Raw genomic sequence first — 18,154 nt, 5'->3', positions numbered from 1 at the left:
ACCTTAAATGTTTAAAATGATTAAAAGACCCGAGTATGAGCCCCAACCATAAAATACACAGCAAATACACAGATGAAATGCTTCGTAACATTAACTTGAAAAGTCATCTCCACCCCAATGCTAATTATAGTGTTATTTATAAGATAGGGAAATAAAGTTCCCGCTGATAGATGACTGAAGTACGATGGCAGAGCATTAAACAACAATAACAGCAACAACTCAGCTCAGCTCCTGGGAGAGAACAAGGCAGAGTCTCCTACCCTATGCCTGACTGTCTCCACCAGGCCCAACAGCTGAAGACCACCGAGGCCCAGCCAAGGCCATGCTGGGAGCACTCTCCACACACTTGGATGAGCCTCACGCATAAAAGAACTGACAGAGGAACCCAGGTGTGTGGGACCCGGGGCTGAGATCTCCAAGCCTGCACAGTTTGGGACTGGACCTGCCAGTAACTAGACAGTTACACCCACCAACTGCCGTGTAACTCCAACAACGGCCAGGATCCAGAGATCATCACACTCAGCTCCCGCATTCGCGGCCGCGCGACATCTTATCATCTCATTCCTAATTTGGTCAAACTGGCAGGCTACCAAATGTAACATGCCCACACGGCAGAGTCTGGCAAACTCCCTGTGGTATACCCAATATGCCAAATACCAGTAACAATGATGGGTCTCATTCTCCTAACCCTGAAAAAGCCTTGAATATGGCACTTTAAAAAAAAAAAAAAAATCTCAGGGCTAGGACGAAGAAGACGTTACTGGCACCTGCTCGAGGCAATCGACGAACAACAGGGTGGTCGTGATCGTGATCGTGAACAGCAACAACATGACATTTTGCCATTTGTAACAAAACAGAAACGAGAGGGATTGTGTAAATTCAGAAAAAGAAAGATATTAAAGAAATTAAGTCAGGTAATGAGACAAATACTATAGGCAATATACAGTAATAAAACTGGGCTGGGGACACAGCCCAAGCGGGAGAACATGCCTTGCACATGCGAGGCTCTGCGTTCAATTGCTGGGGTCCCCAGCACGAGTGAATGTGCTCGTGATGGCCCCCAAATGTCTCCAAGGGTAAAAAGCGGCCAAGGGAAGGTATTGAACGCTAGTTTTTGCTTTCTGAATAATAAAAATAAAGTATTAACTTATATAGATCGCCTTTGGTTTGATACCTATACAAATTTCCCAATTTTGAAAGAAAAAAAAAGTCCAGTGTTACCTCTCAGTTCCGGGGCAGGGCACCACCAGAAAGCTGTAGCGGCTCCTGGACATCACCGCAGCACACCAGGCCATCATCATTCCCATGGAGCCGTGGACGAACGAGTGCAGGAGCTGCTGGGGGTGGATGATCTTCCCCATCAGAGCCAGCCGGGTGCAGGGGATGCAAGGCGCAACTGCAAACACACACGCGGCAGGGCTGCGTCACCTGCAGCAGGCAGAGCCGGGCCCTTGACCCTCCCTCCCACGCGGGCCCAGCACTCCGGAAGACGGAGAGGCCCCAAGCCAGGGTGGACTCTGCACACACAGTCGAAGGCGAGCTGATTTAAAAAACAGGTCGCAAGGCAAAGAGATGCACACAGGGCCAAGGAGACGGCTCCGGAGATGGACACAAGCCCTGCTCGGAGGAGGCGGGGTTCCAGGCCCAGAACAGCAGTGCCTCCCAAGCACCGCCAGGAACGAACCCTAAGCACTGCAGGGCAGCACCGCAAAGTATTTTTTGGAGAGGGAGAGGGAGAGAGACATAAAGCAAAACCGAACCACCTAGAAACTAAAGGGCAGTAAAATTAACATTTTTCATTTCTTTTTAAAATTTCCTGATATCGTAGAGTAGTACCAGAGCACTACTGGATGGGTCCAAAAAGAAAAACCAAAACCAACAAAAAGTTATGAAAATAACTTCCTACTGTACCTTGAGGACTGACTCAAGGAACCTAAAATAATAAAGCAGGAAGGCTGTACTTCCGAAGCCTGGGCAGTCACATGCACACCCCAAAGCTGCCACCCAACTGAAAAGCTACTCCAGCCTTACCGTCCCGATAAAATACCAAATGCCCTGAACGAACACCATGACCTCTTAGCACCTGTACTGCAAACCATAATGCACAACGGAAAAGGAGAGAGAGAAGCTGGGTTGTGTTGGGTGTTGGGGGATGGTGGAGGAAAACAGGTGACACTGGTGGTGGGAAATGGACGCTGGTGGAGGGATGGGTGCCGGCTCATTGTAGGACTGAAACCCAATTATGAACAGCTTTGTAATGGGCTGTCTCATGAATATTCAATTAAAAAAATTTTTTAAAAAAGTAATGTGGAGTTCATGCCCGATTCAATCAGCTTAACCGATGGCCGAATAAATGGTAATACTCCTACATTTAAAAAGTAAAAAATAAAGCAGGAAGGGCATTAAAAATTGAAACCCTCTTGGGCTGGAGCAATAGTACAGAGGGTAGGGCTTTTGCCTTGCATGCAGCCGACCCGGGTTCGATGCTCAGCATCCCATATGGTCCCCCAAGCACCACCAGGAGTAATTCCTAAGTGCAGAGCCAGGAGTAACCCCTGGGCATCGTCGGGTGTGATCCGAAAAGAAAGAAAAAAAATTAAATTTTACAAAACGTGTGTATTTAGGGGAGCAGGTGCCGGAGATAGACCACAGAAACAAAACATGATCTCAGCCCCCTGAGCTACTCCCAGGCCAAACAGAGCATTCTGAAGTTTTCTCAAAAGTCCTAGCTAAACTTCTTTGTCCTCTTTTTGTTCTATTTTTGGGGTCATACCTAGCAGTGCTGAGTTACACCTGGTTCAGGGGACACCGTGCAGTGGTAGGATCAAACGTGGGGCCCTACATGCAAAGCATAGCCCCAGCCTCATGGAATTATGCTTTGATATTTGCAACAAGCCCAAGAAATCACTGGTACTGATCACCTAGCCCACAAAAGCACTGTTTTATAATGCGTGTATTGAACCACAATTTGTGTGAAACATTCAAAAGATCTAGATTCTCAGCATGTGGCAAAATATACAAAGTTGACTATTTTATCTCTTTTTTCTTTTTTGGTTTTTGGGTCACGCGTGGGGATGCTCAGGACTCACTCCTGGCTCTGAGCTCATGAATCTCTCCTGGCAGACTCAGGGAACCATATGGGGTACCAGGGATCAAACCGGGGTTGGCTGCACGCAAGTCAAGCACATACCCGCTGGACTATGGTTCGAGCCCCTATTGCAACCAATTTTAAGTGCAGAGCATCAGGACATTCACCTTGTTATGTGTCACTATAGTCCGTCTCTGGACTCTCCCTCTTCCCAGCTGTATCAGTGACCAATAAGACAAGAATTCCCCACTCCCTCATCCCTGCAGCCACTCCACTTCCTGTCTGTGAACTTGGCAATTCGAGGTACCTCGTATCTGAAATGACTTAGACTTGTTCTAAAAAAGCTAAGTATTGTTTTAGAATAGACATTAATACTCATAAAATTTAAGATAAGACATTCAATGTAATTCTCCACACATTTTTTAACTCTGACATAAAATGCTGCCTCTGTTATACAGACCCACACACAAAATGTGGAGCCTGCCCCTGGGAAAATTAGTTTCGCTATTTTTAAGGTGTTTAACGCTTGAAAACTCACCTGCATAGAACTCCACATTGAAAATACTTATCACTACTATTACCACCGACAGCAGCAGGAGGTAAAAGATTACATAGGAGCTATAAAGGTCGCTGAAAGAATCTAAAACGAAAGAAATAAATTAGTCAGTCATCTAGTGAAGTCTCTATACTGTAAAAAGCGTAAACGTCAGGTGAAATTTTAATTTGTTTTTGTTTTGGGGCCACACCCTGACATGCGCAGGGCTTACTCCTGGCTCTGTGCTGAGTAAACACTCCTGACAGTGCTCTGGGGCCAGAGATCAAACCAGGTCCCTGGCTTCTAAGGCGCCTTAATATCTGCACTGTCTTCCTGGTCCTACAACCTTTTGTTACCTCTCCTTTAAAAATTTATACATATCACTGGCAGGAGCAAATGCATATCAAGTTGAGAACTAAAGTATGAACCACTGGACCAAGCTCTTATTCCTATAATGTATTAGAGTATTTTTTTTTTTTTTTTTTTTTTTGCTTTTTGGGGTCGCACCTGGCGATGCTCAGGGGTTACTCCTGGCTCTGCACTTCTGCACTCAGGAGTTACTCCTGGGGGTGCTCAGAGGACCATATGGGATGCTGGGAATCAAACCAGGGTCAGCCGCGTGCAAGGCAAACACCCCTCCCGCTGTGCTATCTCTCCAGCCCCCTAAAGTATCTTTTAAAAGGCCCAGATGTTGACATCAGACAAAATACAACCATATGCAAACATACTTCATCATGTGAAACAGAAATGCCACATTTAGCCATCTACTAGCAAAATTTATTTTCAAATGTAAACAATATTCTTCAGATGTCTCTCTTTTTTCTTTTTGGTTTCTGGGCCACACAGTGATGCTCAGGAATTATACAAGGGACCATATGGGGTGCCAGGGATCAAATCTGGGTGGGTTGCCTGCACGCAATTGTCTGTCGACCCACTGTACTATCTCTCCAGCCCCTGTGAGATACACAATCACAAAGTTACTTTCTCCCAGAATCCACACCAGCACTGGTTTTTCTTGTTCTTTTTGATGTGTATTGGTGTCTGTGGTATGACATCTCACTGCTGTTTTCATTTGCATCTCTGATGATTAGTGATGCAGAGCATTTTTTCATGTACCTTTTGGCCATCTGAATTTTTTCTTTGAGGAAGTTTCTGTTCTCCCCATTTTTGATGGAGTTAGATGATTTTTTTTTATTGTGAAGTTTTACCACTGCCTTGTATTTATCGGATGTTAACCCTGTATCAGATGGGTAAATTAGGGGTTAATATCGAGCATAATTTTTCCCATTTCTTCAGTTGTCTTTGTGTCTTGGTCACTGTTTCTTTTGAGGTGCAGAAGCTACTTAGTTTAATGTAGTCCCATTTGTTAATCTTTCCAGAAGCCTCTTAGTTTAACGTAGTCCCATTTGTTTATCTTTGAAAATGCCTTCAGCTTCAATGTCATGGAGGGTTCTGCCTACATTTCCCTACATTTTTTCTCCATGTTCCTATGAATTCAGGGAAGATCTCTTTTTATACATGCTGCCTACCCCTACAGCTAGTCAAAGTAACATCTCTGGAAACGGTGCAATTCCTAAATCTAAATGAGCTGAATCTGAAACAGCAACCTCTTGTGACACCGACACGTTCACCTTTCAGAGTAAGTCAACAACCAAAACTCCACTTCAAAATTACGGAAAGTTTAAAATTTCAAAACATAAGAGAAATGAAAATGAGGACGCTTTGTGAATAAAAATGAACACCACCAACTTTTCGGAAGTAGAACTCATTGACCAAAACTAATGAAGAGTACGGATGAAGCATCCAAACCCGAGCACCACCGAGTCACTGCGTGACTGTATTTTGTCTGATGTTAACATCTGGGCCTTTTAAAAGATACTCTAATACACTACAGGAACAAGAGCTCGGTCCAGTATGAACTACAGTATGAACCAAGCCAAGAGTACGATTTCCCTAAAGAGGCTTTGGGGAACAAGCTGAAAGACACGAGCACATTCGATGGAAATGACAGAAACCAAATTCAAGACCAACCCCGACCACGAAATGGCAAGAAGCTGGGACCGCAGCAACAGTGCAGTGGACAGAGCGATAGGACAGCAGGGAAGGCGTTCGCCTTGCACGTTGCCAACCGGGTTCAACCCCTCGCATCCCGTATGTTCCCCTGTGTACCACCAGGAATAATTCCTGAATGCTGGGCCAGTTATGACCAAAAACAAAACTTAACGGGATTTTAATTTTTTAGTGGCAATATCTCCAAATCCAAAAGCACAGTTTCTAATACCTTGAAAACGAGCATTTTCTTTTTGGTTTGTTTTGGGCCACACCAGCCGTGATCAGGGCTTACTCCTGGCTCTGTGCTCAGGAATTCCTTCTGGAGGACTCGGCAGTGCGTGGGAAGGGAGCATATGTAGTGCCAGGGATCAAGACTGGGCTGGCTGCATGGAAGGCAAGTGCCTTACCTATTACGCAATCCCTTGGCCTCAAAATCAGAATTTTCTTATAGCACTGTAGCACTGCCCTCCCGCTGTTCATCAATTGCTCAAGCGGGCCCAGTAACATCTCCATTGTGAGACTTGTTACTGTTTTTGGCCTATCGAATACACCATGGGGAGCTTGCCAGGCTCTGCCATGCGGGCGGGATACTCTCAATAGCTTGCTCTCCGAGAGGGACGGAGGAATCAAACCCAGGTGGGCCGTGTACACGGCGAACACCTTCCCTGCTGTCCTATCGCTCTGACCCAGAATTTTCTTATAAAAGACTAAATTAACAACACGGTCCTCACTTTACAGAGCAAGAGATAATAATGTACTGTTATCAAAAGGGTTTCTAAGAATGTTTATGCTTCTTTGTCTGAGTCAAGACTTGAAAAATTTTAAAACCTATTTTGGCAACATCTTTCTTTTAAATGTTTTAATTAGTGTTTAATTCTAGTGAAGCATAGTGGATAAACAAGCTTTGAAATCAGAGACTTCAACGCTCAAATCCTAGTTCAGTTGTTCTCGAGCTGTGCATCTGCACTAGGCCCTGGGTCCTCGTCGAAGCAGCAGGAGGGCTGCCACCGCCTTACACGGGGGCAAAGAACGGAGGAACGAGAATGATCCGAAGTATTTAGCACGATGCTTTCATACGTAGATGGACAATAACCAGAAGCCACTAGTAGCTAACATGAAACAAGCCAGATGTCAATGAATTTAGTCGTTTCATTTTGTCTCCAGGGATTCTAAGAAATACTCAGCCTGCCCCAGTCTTTCCTTCATCTCAGCCTTTGTATTTAACTTGGTGTTCCCTAGCCTTTCATTCTTTCTTCTGTATAATCTCTTCTCGTCTTTCTTATGAGCCACAATATAGCAGGCGGTCTTCTAATGATCTTTTCATGCCAGTGAAAATTGTCTGTGACAGGTTTAAAAAATCTCATTATAGGAACCAGAGGGAGAGGACAGTGAGAAAAGCACTGCCTTGCATGTGGCCAACCCAGATTTGGTCCCGGGACCTTCTATGGTCCCTTGAGCACCACCAGGAGTGATTCCGGAGCAGAGCACGAGTAACCCCTGAGCATCGCTGAGTGTGACCCAAAAATCCAAATAAGTAACAATTAAAATCTCATTATGGGGTCCGGGATGTAGCTCAGTGTTAGAGCACTTGCCCTACACAGCCTGCTCACAAGCGCTCACTCATGTGCTCTCTCATTACTGTGTGTACTCTGCATGCTTGCAAGCCCCAGGTTCAAGTCCGGACAGCACTTGGTCCTGTGAGTAGCACGAGGAATGTTTCACTGAACTACTGAGCAGGGATTAGCACCCGCCACACGTGACCTCAAAAAAATACATGGGAATGAGAATCTCATATAGTGCATAGGTGGCATGTGTTAAGGAGGAGATGCCCAGCACCATCACCATTTCTCTTCCTGCTCGATGAGACTCACTCTATTCCCTAATTTTTTTTTTTAAAAGGGGGGGAGGAATGAAATTACCTTAAAATTACTTCAGGAGCTAGAGTGATAGTACAGCGGGGAGGGCATTCGCGTTGCACGCGGCCAACCCGGGTTTGATCCCTGACATCCCACATGGTCCCCCGAGAACTGCCAGGAGTGATTCCTGAGTGCAGAGCCAGGAGTAACCCCTGAACATCGCTGGGTGTTTCTGACCCAAAAAGCCAAAAAATATAATAATAATAAGATGACCACAATCTTGTCAATACAGGCAACAATTTAAGACAGTATGAAAACAACGTGTGCTTTTCTGCTGAGAAGCAGACGCCTGACATTTGTTTTCGCCGAGCTGGGCATCACTCACCTGACAGCCACTGTATCGGATGCCATAAATCGATGCCGCTGAGCAGTATATAGAAGACGGCGGGGATGGGCAGCAGCAGGACTGACCAAGCAATACTTGAGACTATCCTCCAGCCCAAGACCTAAAATGAAGCAGAAACACTCAACCATGTATTTCAGTTATGCAAATCCTACCTTGTTCTAGCGGCTGCTAATCAAACGTTCACACCCAGATCACAGCCATACACACAGAGACCCAAGTAGTTCCACCATTACAGAATCTCGGCGTTAGTGCAGACTTGGGGGCTCCACTAGCTACTGCACTGGGGTGAGGACAGTCTTTTAAGATTTCAGGTAGGGTGTTTGCCTACGGAGTCGACCCAGGATATATTCCTGGCATTGCATGCGGTCCTGAGCCCACCGAGAGTAATCCCTGAGCGCAGAGCCAGATGTTGGCCAAAGCACTGCCAGGTGTGACCAAACAAAACTATTTTCAGCAGCTTGCACTCATCTTACTTAACGGATAGGCCAGTATGTAAAGGCTGTGTACATGGGCGATCAATATATTGTAATTGTGCTCACAATTATTAGATATACACTTTTTTTTTCTTTTTGGGTTACACCCAGCAATGCTCAGGGGTTACTCCTGGCTCTGCACTCAGGAATTACTCCTGGCAGTGCTGGGGGACCATATGGGATGCTGGGAATTGAACCCGGGTTGGCTGCGTGCAAGGCAAACGCCCTACCTGCTGTTCTATTGCTTGGGCCCCAGATATGCACTTCTTAAAGTTAGTGCTCAGGGTTTACTCTGGCCCTGTGCTCTGGAATCACTGCTGGCAGTGCTCAGAGAACCACATGGGGTCCCGGGGATTGAACAGGCTGGCCACGTGCAGTGCAAACCCCGGGCCCACTGTGCTCTCTCTCCTGACCTAGAAATGCACTTCTCAATGGGCCACTCGTGTCCATTACATTCCCATCCGAATCATATGATCACCCTGTGGAATAACACTCCAATGAGTGAGTGAGTCCACGAAGAGATACTGAGGAGCTCCTTGATTTCTGTTTCTGGGCCATACCCCGCAATGCTCAGGGGTTGCTCCTGGCAGGGTAAGAGGGGTGGAACCTGGGTTCACCGCAAGCAAGGCAAGCCCCCTACCCGCTATACTATCAATCAGGCGATAACTGACACTTTTTCTTTTCTTTTTGCTTTCTGGGTCACACCTAACAATGCAGCATGGGAGTTTTGACCTGCTCCGTTTCCGACCTGGGCCGGTTCACCCCTCCTTAGGCAACCTGGTGGTCCTCCGCTCCCGGAGGGTCACCATATTGATGCCGAACTTAGTGCAGACACCCGATCGGCATAGCGCACTACAGCCCAGAACTCCTGGACTTCTGGCTGGAGCGATAGCACAGCGGGAGGGCGTTTGCCTTGCAGGCAGCCAACATGGCCGACCCGAGTTTGATTCCCCCCGCCCCCTCTCGGAGAGCCCGGCAAGCTACCGAGAGGATCTCGCCCGCACGGCAGAGCCTGGCAAGCTCCCCGTGACGTATTCGATACGCCAAACACAGTAACAACAAAGTCTCCAATGGAGATATTACTGGGCCCGCTCGAGCAAATCTATGATCAACGGGAGGACTGTGACTGTGACCTAACAATGCACAGAGGCTACTCCTGGCTCTGCACTCAGGAATTACTCCTGGCAGTGCTCACAGGACCATATGGGAAGCTAGGAATCGAACTGGGGTTGGCCACATGCACGGCAAACGTCCTACCCGCTGTGCTATCGCTCCAGCCCAGATAGTGACGATTTTAAATGCATCTCTGTGAGTTTATTGCAGCATTTTCTTTTTTTCTTTTTTTGTAATTAGTGAAACACCATGAGATACTGACAATTTTTAAAGGACGAAAATAACCACTGGATTTGCCAGGGAAAACTGATGATGAAGCTGGGTTCAAAGGAGCAAAGCAGCTCAAACAGCTGACAATGGTCCCAGAAAGGATGACAGTCACTGTATATGAGGAGCGACAGCAACACCGGGAAAGGTCGGGGGGCAGGTGAGCCGTATCCAAAGTACAGTAAGTGACAGACGGGGTGCGGGTTCTGGCGGACTGACTGCAGGGAAAGAAGGGCTAACCAACGGGCCCTCCAGTAACATCTCTGTTCAATACCGTCCAGGAGTTTCCTTCTTGCCTCAATATCCTAACAGCAAAGCAACACTGAGCTGAACTCATCTGGTGTCCCTCTCCAGAACCAGGCGACTGCTATCGCAGCGATAAAGAACAAGGGAAACTTAATGCCCTGCCACAGAGGCAGGGTGGGACTGGGGAGATGGGGGGTGGGAGGGATACTGGGATCTGTGGTGGTGGAGAATGGGCACTGGTGGAGGGCTGGGTACTCCATCACTGTGTAACTGAAACCCGAGCACAGAAATTTGTAAGTCTCAACTGTACCTCATGGTGTTTCACTAATAAAAATTTAAAAGAAAAAAAAAAGACTTAAGGCCCCCCAAAATGGGGTGAGTAACGAGGTGGGGGGCAGTGTCCTCAGGGGCAGATGCCAACTGCGCATCCCTCTGGGCGTAGCAGAGTGCCCGTCACCCCCAGGTCATCCCGCACATCGGGAACCCTCCTGCCCCGCCCCACATCAGGCCGTCGGTAAGTCCCTTGTTGGACTGAGCCCCAGTGTTCCTGGCAGAAAACTGAGCCCCCCAGGACCTCCTCCCCGCTGACCCGCTGGCCTGCTGCCCTCCTTAACTGTCCCGCTCTGTGTCCAGCATGCGCTCAGGGCGACCACAGGCGCACGGCCCCCCAGGACCCCCGTCAGTGCCTCCGGGGTCCCCCACCCACCCACGAGACCCCCAGGCCCCCTCCCTGTGCCTCCCAAGTTCCCTCAAACCCCCACGAGATCCCAGACCCACATGCCCTGGAGCCTCTCCCTGGGAGCCCCTCAGCTCCACGTGCCCCGGGGCCCCACCCCCGTCAACCCCCCCAATCCCAAGTACTCCGGGGCCCCTCCCCACGCGAGCCCACCAGACCCACGTGCCCCGAGTCCCTGGCACTCCCAGACCCACGTGCCCCGGGGTCCCTCCCCCCCACGCGCCCCCAGACCCACGTGCCCCGGGGCCCCTCCCCCCACGAGCCCCAAACCCACGTGCCCCGGGGGGTCCCTCCCCCACGTGCGCACCCAGACCCACGTGCCCCGGGCCCCTCCCCCGCGCGCCCCCAGACCCACGTGCCCCGGGGCCCCTCCCCCCCACGAGCCCCAAACCCACGTGCCCCGGGGGGGGTCCCTCCCCCACGTGCGCCCCCAGACCCACGTGCCCCGGGCCCCTCCCCCGCGCGCCCCCAGACCCACGTGCCCCGGCTCCTCCCCCCCCCGCGCGCCCCCAGACCCACGTGCCCCGGCTCCTCCCCCCGCGCGCCCCCAGACCCACGTGCCCCGGCTCCTCCCCCCCGCGCGCCCCCAGACCCACGTGCCCCGGGCCCCTCCCCCCGCGCGCCCCCAGACCCACGTGCCCCGGGCCCCTCCCCCCGCGCGCCCCCAGACCCACGTGCCCCGGGCCCCGCCCCCCGCGCGCCCCCAGACCCACGTGCCCCGGCTCCTCCCCCCGCGCGCCCCCAGACCCACGTGCCCCGGGCCCCGCCCCCCGCGCGCCCCCAGACCCACGTGCCCCGGGCCCCTCCCCCCGCGCGCCCCCGACCCACGTGCCCCGGCTCCTCCCCCCCCGCGCGCCCCCAGACCCACTTGCCCCGGGCCCCTCCCCCCGCGCGCCCCCAGACCCACGTGCCCCGGCTCCTCCCCCCCCGCGCGCCCCCAGACCCACGTGCCCCGGGGCCCCTCCCCCCACGAGCCCCAAACCCACGTGCCCCGGGGGTCCCTCCCCCACGTGCGCCCCCAGACCCACGTGCCCCGGCTCCTCTCCCCCCGCGCGCCCCCAGACCCACGTGCCCCGGGCCCCGCCCCCCGCGCGCCCCCAGACCCACGTGCCCCGGCTCCTCCCCCCCGCGCGCCCCCAGACCCACGTGCCCCGGGCCCCGCCCCCCGCGCGCCCCCAGACTCACATACCCCGGCTCCTCCCCCCCGCGCGCCCCCAGACCCACGTGCCCCGGGGCCCCTCCCTCCACGAGCCCCAGACCCACGTGCCCCGGGGCCCCTCCCCCCCGCGCGCCCCCAACCCACGTGCCCCGGGGCCCCTCCCCCCCGCGCGCCCCCAGACCCACGTGCCCCGGCTCCTCCCCCCGCGCGCCCCCAGACCCACGTGCCCCGGGGCCCCTCCCCCCCCGCGCGCCCCCAGACTCACATACCCCGGCTCCTCCCCCCCGCGCGCCCCCAGACCCACGTGCCCCGGCTCCTCCCCCCCGCGCGCCCCCAGACCCACGTGCCCCGGGGCCCCTCCCCCCCGCGCGCCCCCAGACCCACGTGCCCCGGCTCCTCCCCCCCGCGCGCCCCCAGACCCACGTGCCCCGGCTCCTCCCCCCCGCGCGCCCCCAGACCCACGTGCCCCGGCTCCTCCCCCCCGCGCGCCCCCAGACCCACGTGCCCCGGGCCCCGCCCCCCGCGCGCCCCCAGACAGACCCGCGTGCCCCGCCCCGCCCCGCACACTCACGCGCCACAGCAGGTCGCGCGGGCGGCCGGCACCCGCGGCCATGGCGATGGCGGCCCGCACTCGGCCGGCTGCGGGGGGCGGCGCGCCCGCCCGCCACGGCCGTTCAAAGCCCGGGAGGCCCCGGGAGGACCCCGCGGGGGCTGCCCTCGGCGCCGCCTGCGCGGGAGGCGGCCCCGGCCGCGGCGCGGGGCCCGGAGGCGCGGCCCGCACGGGCCCGGGAGGCCAGGGGCGCTCGGCGGACACGTGGCCCGGCGAGGCCTGCGCCGCGAGCACCGCCACCCGCTCCTCCAGGAGGCCCCTCCGCAGCAGGGTCCAGCGGACCGCCAGGCACCGGACGCGACGCTGCATGCCGGGAACTGTAGTCCCGCGCCCTCCCGGCGCCCGGCGGGGCGTGGGAAGCGGAGCGCGTTGCACTCTGGGGCGCGGGGCCCGGAGAACTGCACGCCGGGAGTTGGAGTCTTTCTGGCGGCGCCCCGTGGCGTGCTGGGAATCGTAGTCTTTCCGCCCAAAGACGCCCCGCCCCGGGGTTGGTTGGCTGGCAATCGACGCTGGTGAGATTTGGCGCGATAGGTGCCCCCTTATCCCCGTTTTACCCCATGGACTGTCCGGAAGTGAAATCGGACGGTGTTCTGGCCCTTCACAAAGGCACTCCTTAATTTTAACTGAAACTGAAAAGTGTCTTTCCCTAGAGGTGAATTCGGGTTTCCCAAGATACAGTTTTTAGTCCCAGGTCGTCACTTGCAGACAGAAGAGCCTGACCTCTGAGCCTCTATTTCTTCCATAAAGTGAGGACAAACCTAAAGAAAACATGTGGAGATGTTGGGAAAGTGTAGTAAAAAAGTATACGAATATAATATTTCCCGCAATTAGAAACTCATCGAGTTCCACTAAGTGAAGTCTTCTCTGATAGCATTAGACATAATAGCAGATCGGTTTGAGGCTCTTCGTGTTCCTAGACCGAGCAGATGCCATTGGGCTACGCTAGCATGCAACAGGGATGAATGGAGACATTACTCGCACCTGCTCGAGCAAATCAAAGAGTAACGGGATATCAAGTGATCAAGCAGATTTTAATACCCAATTACAGATGCTCAACATTCACCTTCCCCCACCAATTTTTTTGGGGGGGGCACATCCAGCAGTGCTGGGACTGCTCCTGACTCTCTGTTCAGTGATTGCTCCCAAAGGTGCACAGGAAGCCTAGCAGTGGGGCCACAAGGGCGTGGCAGTATTCTAGGATCAGGCGGTGCCAGAGCTTGAACCCAGGGCACACCAGGTACACTCTCCCCACCTCATCCCAACTCCAACCTGGAGCAGCCACAAGGCATGGGGAGGTGGGAATTTCGGTTTCCAAATTGCCCTAATATTTTTTAACAAGTCATCCCTTTCCTGAAGTTTCCATATCAAGGCATTCAAGGTTGTGTAGTCCTGGACATTTTACAGCCCGCAAAAAGACTAAGGCCTGAGGGTGGCAGAAACCTTTCTTTCTCCGCATCTGTACCCTGTTTAGTTCGGTCCTTCTGAGAGAGGGGCGGCTGAGTCTTGATAAGATGTGATGAATCGTTTCCAAAAGCTCGGTGGGCAGCAACTTAGCTTCCCAGAGTCTCTTGTGAAACAGCATTTTTGATGAGTCAGGCAGAAACCAAATCTAAAACACATGGCAGGGAGCACGGAGGAGGGAGGGGGTGCACACGGACCCCAGGATAAACCTGAGTCCATTTCTCAAATCATACTCGATGGTTTGGGGAGAAATTTGAAAGACTCAGAGAATTAGAAATATGGCTCCGGGGGGGCTGGAACAATAGCAAAGTCAGTAGGGCGTTTGCCTTTCATCGCAGCCAACCCGGGTTCAATTCCCAGTACCCCACATGGTCCCTGAGCACCGCCAGGAGTAATTCCTGGATGCAGAGCCAGGAGTAACCCCTGAGCATTGCCGGGTGTGACCCAAAAAACAACAACAATAAAAATACGGCTCTGCTCTTCCTCCCTTTGATGCCCCAGTTCTTGGCCAGGCTGTACCCCTTATTGGCTGTCTGGTGGGTGTGTCTGTCTTCTCCTGTCTATTTCTCAGGGTTGTGTTCAAAGGAGAGGAGCAGTGAAAAGAAAGGGTCCTTCTGGTGGGAAACCCACACAGGACTTCATACACTCCCCCAGAGCACCATCAGGACACCAGAAGGGTGCTTGAGCCAGAGACATCATATAGAGGGTTAAGACATTTGCCTTGCATGCACCGGAGCCCAGACTGACCCCCAGCACGGTATTATCCCTAATAAACGTACCCCCTAAAAAAACTGGGGGGAGTTCTCCCCTCTAAACTGGTCTGGGTTGTTTACAAGTGTGGTTTAACTCTGTGCTGATGACACAAAGGCAGAACCAGGAGGCCAGGAGGCAAAGGCAAGGCTGCTTGGGGACTGGTTTCCAAGACCAGGAAAAGAGCAGGTCTGGGGTTTACCCAGGGATAGTTCAGACCTACGGAGTCAGACAGCCCTGGTGTGAACCCTGCTCCCAAGGCCACAGTTGAGGGGAGCCACTCAGCTGGCTCCATGGTGGTACCCTCTGGAAGTCTTTGGGCTGCAAGAAGGGGGCGCTGTTTCTCCTACCCACCTGTCTGCACCCAGCCCTCCTGGCACTCCGGGGTCCTGGGCAGTCCTGGGGACTGTGTGGACAACTGCTGCTGTGACTGGAAGGGACAGGCTCAGTCACACGTGGGAGAGTTCTTGCCCCAGGACGCCCTGCAGTGACACAGTAACCTGCCCTCTTTGAGATGGTGGCAGCTTGGACAATAAATAATTTCCCTGCAACCTGCAGGGAGCATGTAACATGGGCAAGAAACCAAATCCTGTTACTTTTAAACTGCTGTTACTGGGATTCTTAATGTAAAAAGCCTGGTCTGCCTGGAATCCCAGAAAGTCAGCCAATAAATGCAGTGACCTAAAAAAGACTTGAAAGTCCTAGAATAACCTACTTCCCTCCCTCCTTTCTTCCTTCCCTGAGTCCTCTCTCACTTCCTCCTTCCCTTTCTTCTTTCCTTCCAGTGCTAAGGAGACCATTGGTGGTGATGGAGATTGAACCAGGGTAGGACATATGGAGTACAAGTGCCTTAACCCCTGTACCAACTCTCAGACTTTTGCGTATGGTGTGAGATAGGGTGCAATTTCCTTCTTCTGTCTATGGCTATCCAGTTTTCCCAATACCTTATTTTTTTGCTTTTTGGGTCACACCCGATGATGCACAGGGGTTACTCCTGGCTCTGTACTCAGGAGTTATTCCTGGCGGTGCTCAGGGAACCATAAGGGATGTTGGGAATCGAACCCGGGTTGGCCACGTGCAAGGCAAACGCTCTACCCACTGTGCTACTGCTCCAGCCCTTTCCCAATATCATTTCTCGAAGGGACTTCCCTTTCTCCATTTTATGCCCTTGGCTCCTTTGTCATAAGTTAGCTGTCTATGTATGTCTGGGCTCATGACTGAGCTCCTCCCTCCCTCCTTCCTTCTTTCCTCTCTTCTCCAGTCAGCCTGGCTGCGTGTCCATGTGCTACAGGCACAGTTCTCTGTCAGTGAGGCCAGTGCAGCAGCATCTCCTCAGTGTGGTCCCAGATGTTTTATGTCACAACCTCCTGGAGGTCTCCTCCAAAGTGTAGCCTCCGGGGTCCCACCCAGGCGCACTGCCTCTTGACTGACATGTACCCTGAGGGTGGAGGGCTGCTTCAGAGTGTTCCTGTGTTGGTTTGAACGGGAAGCTTCTGTCCTTGTAAGGACTTGGGGGCAATGTGAAATGTGACTGTAAGGGAACAGAGACATGAGGTGCAGATTCTGTTCCCTATTTCTGTGTTTACTGGGAAATCATCAGACTAAAATGGAAAACAAAGCAACAGGAGAGAAAATGCAGATATAGTGGAGCAATCCTGTTGGCAAAACACCCTTGGGGAGAGCAAGGCCAGTGGTTAAAGAAAGAGCAAGCTAGGCTGGAGAGATAGGACGCTGGGTGAGGCGTCTGCCTTGCATGTACCTGACAGGGTTGGATCCCTGGCACCCCACATGGTCTCACAGGCACCACCAGGAGTGATCCCTGGGTACAGCGCCAGGAGTAAGCCCTAAGCAATGCCAGATGAGGCTCAAAAGCCAAAACCAAAACAGTCTGATGACAGTCGGATTTTCTCACCCTTTCCAAAAGGCCCAACACCCCCCCACACACACACAAACAACATCCCCCACCATGTGAATGGGCCAGCTTCACAGCTCACGAACGATCTTGAAGAGACGCCAAAGCTGCCTCATCCCCATCCCACAGTTCCTGAAGCATGCGGCCACATACGCGGCCACACGACACCTCCCAATTTCACTGTACTGACAGCTCCGTAGGAGCACAAAAAAACTAGATGGGGGAGTTGTGTATTACTGAATTTTTTTTAATTTCACTTATCCCATTCTGGAAATCATGTTTTCCTTCTTGGCCTGTTTTGTTCTCTTAAATCATCATCTGTCATGCAAAATATGGTTCTTTAGAATCTGCTTTCTGCTTTCCTGGACTTTTGTTTCTTCGTTTCTACTTTCTGATTCTAGTCTGTGATTTTCTTAGCTTTCTTGGTCTGTTTTCTTCACTAGCCTTAGAAATATATGGTGAAATAAGAAATGAGAGCACTGTAGCACTGCATTGTCCTCCCATTGTTCACTGATTTGCTTGAGCGGGCACCAGTAACGTCTCACAACAAATTGTGAGACTTGTTACTGGTTTTGGCATATTGAATACGTCACGGGGAGCTTGTCAGGCTTTGCTGTGCGGGTGAGATACTCTCAGTAGCTTGCCGGGCTCTCTGAGAGGGACGGAGGAATCGAACCCAGGTTGGCCATGTCAGCCGCGTGCAAGGCAAACACCTTACCCACTGTGCTATTGCTCCAGCACAAGAAATGAGAGATTTTATGTAAGTCAAGCTTCCAGAATGCTTTCATTTGGGACGTGACTTGTCCATTGCCTTTTTATCCCCTTTTCTTGTAATAACTTCATTAAGGGCTGGATAGCACAGCGGGTAGGGCGTTCGCCTTACAAGCGGCCAACATGGCTGACCCGAGTTCGATTCCTCTGCCCCTCTCGGAGAGCCCGGCAAGCTACCGAGAGTATCTTGCCCACACGGCAGAGCCTGGCAAGCTCCCCGTGACGTATTCGATATGCCAAACACAGTAACAACAAAGTCTCCAATGGAGACGTTACTGGGCCCGCTCAAGCAAATCGATGATCAACGGGAGGGCCTTTACCTTTACCTTTTACCATTAAGTATCTGACCACCACCCTTTCTCTTGTTCATTTTTATCTGAAATGAGTTTTCGTGCACATTTAGGAGGGAGCACTGATTCAGGCTAATTTTGTTCAATGTAAACAAATTTCAAAGGATGGGGTTAAAATATTATAACTTGCTCTTTTTTAATGACCATGAGCCTGCCCCCCTCCCCCCGCCCCATTACATCCCAAGTCACACCTCATCACCATTTCTTTCATCCTGGGACCTAGGGGCTCTCTCAGATGCTTCCCTCAGGAAATAACAGAGCCTCAAAAGATGTTTAGGAACCACAATTAAAGACAAAATAATAGAACCTAAGATCCTCCAAGACTCCCATTTGAAAGAATTTTTTTGTTGTTGTTTTCTGGAAATCTAC

General features: G+C 52.3%; 1 protein-coding gene across 1 annotated transcript in view; it reads right to left on the bottom strand.

Annotated features, from left to right (window-relative positions):
* Positions 1 to 16,780, bottom strand: part of NDC1 (NDC1 transmembrane nucleoporin) — a 61,261-nt gene extending 44,481 nt beyond the window's left edge. The window contains exons 1-5 of the mRNA XM_056122215.1: positions 16,747 to 16,780; positions 12,503 to 13,050; positions 7,917 to 8,037; positions 3,627 to 3,728; positions 1,222 to 1,396 (exon numbers count right to left, since the gene is read on the bottom strand). Of these exons, the coding sequence (XP_055978190.1) occupies positions 1,222 to 1,396; positions 3,627 to 3,728; positions 7,917 to 8,037; positions 12,503 to 13,050; positions 16,747 to 16,780 (980 nt within the window). The remainder of the gene's footprint in view (positions 1 to 1,221; positions 1,397 to 3,626; positions 3,729 to 7,916; positions 8,038 to 12,502; positions 13,051 to 16,746) is intronic.
* Positions 16,781 to 18,154: the final 1,374 nt, after the last annotated feature.

The sequence above is a fragment of the Sorex fumeus genome, unplaced genomic scaffold (assembly GCF_029834395.1).
Source record: "Sorex fumeus unplaced genomic scaffold, SorFum_2.1 ptg000045l, whole genome shotgun sequence".
Taxonomy (NCBI): Eukaryota; Metazoa; Chordata; class Mammalia; order Eulipotyphla; family Soricidae; genus Sorex; species Sorex fumeus.
Note: the sequence above shows the minus strand (reverse complement) of the source record. Positions and strands in the feature narration are given on the sequence as shown.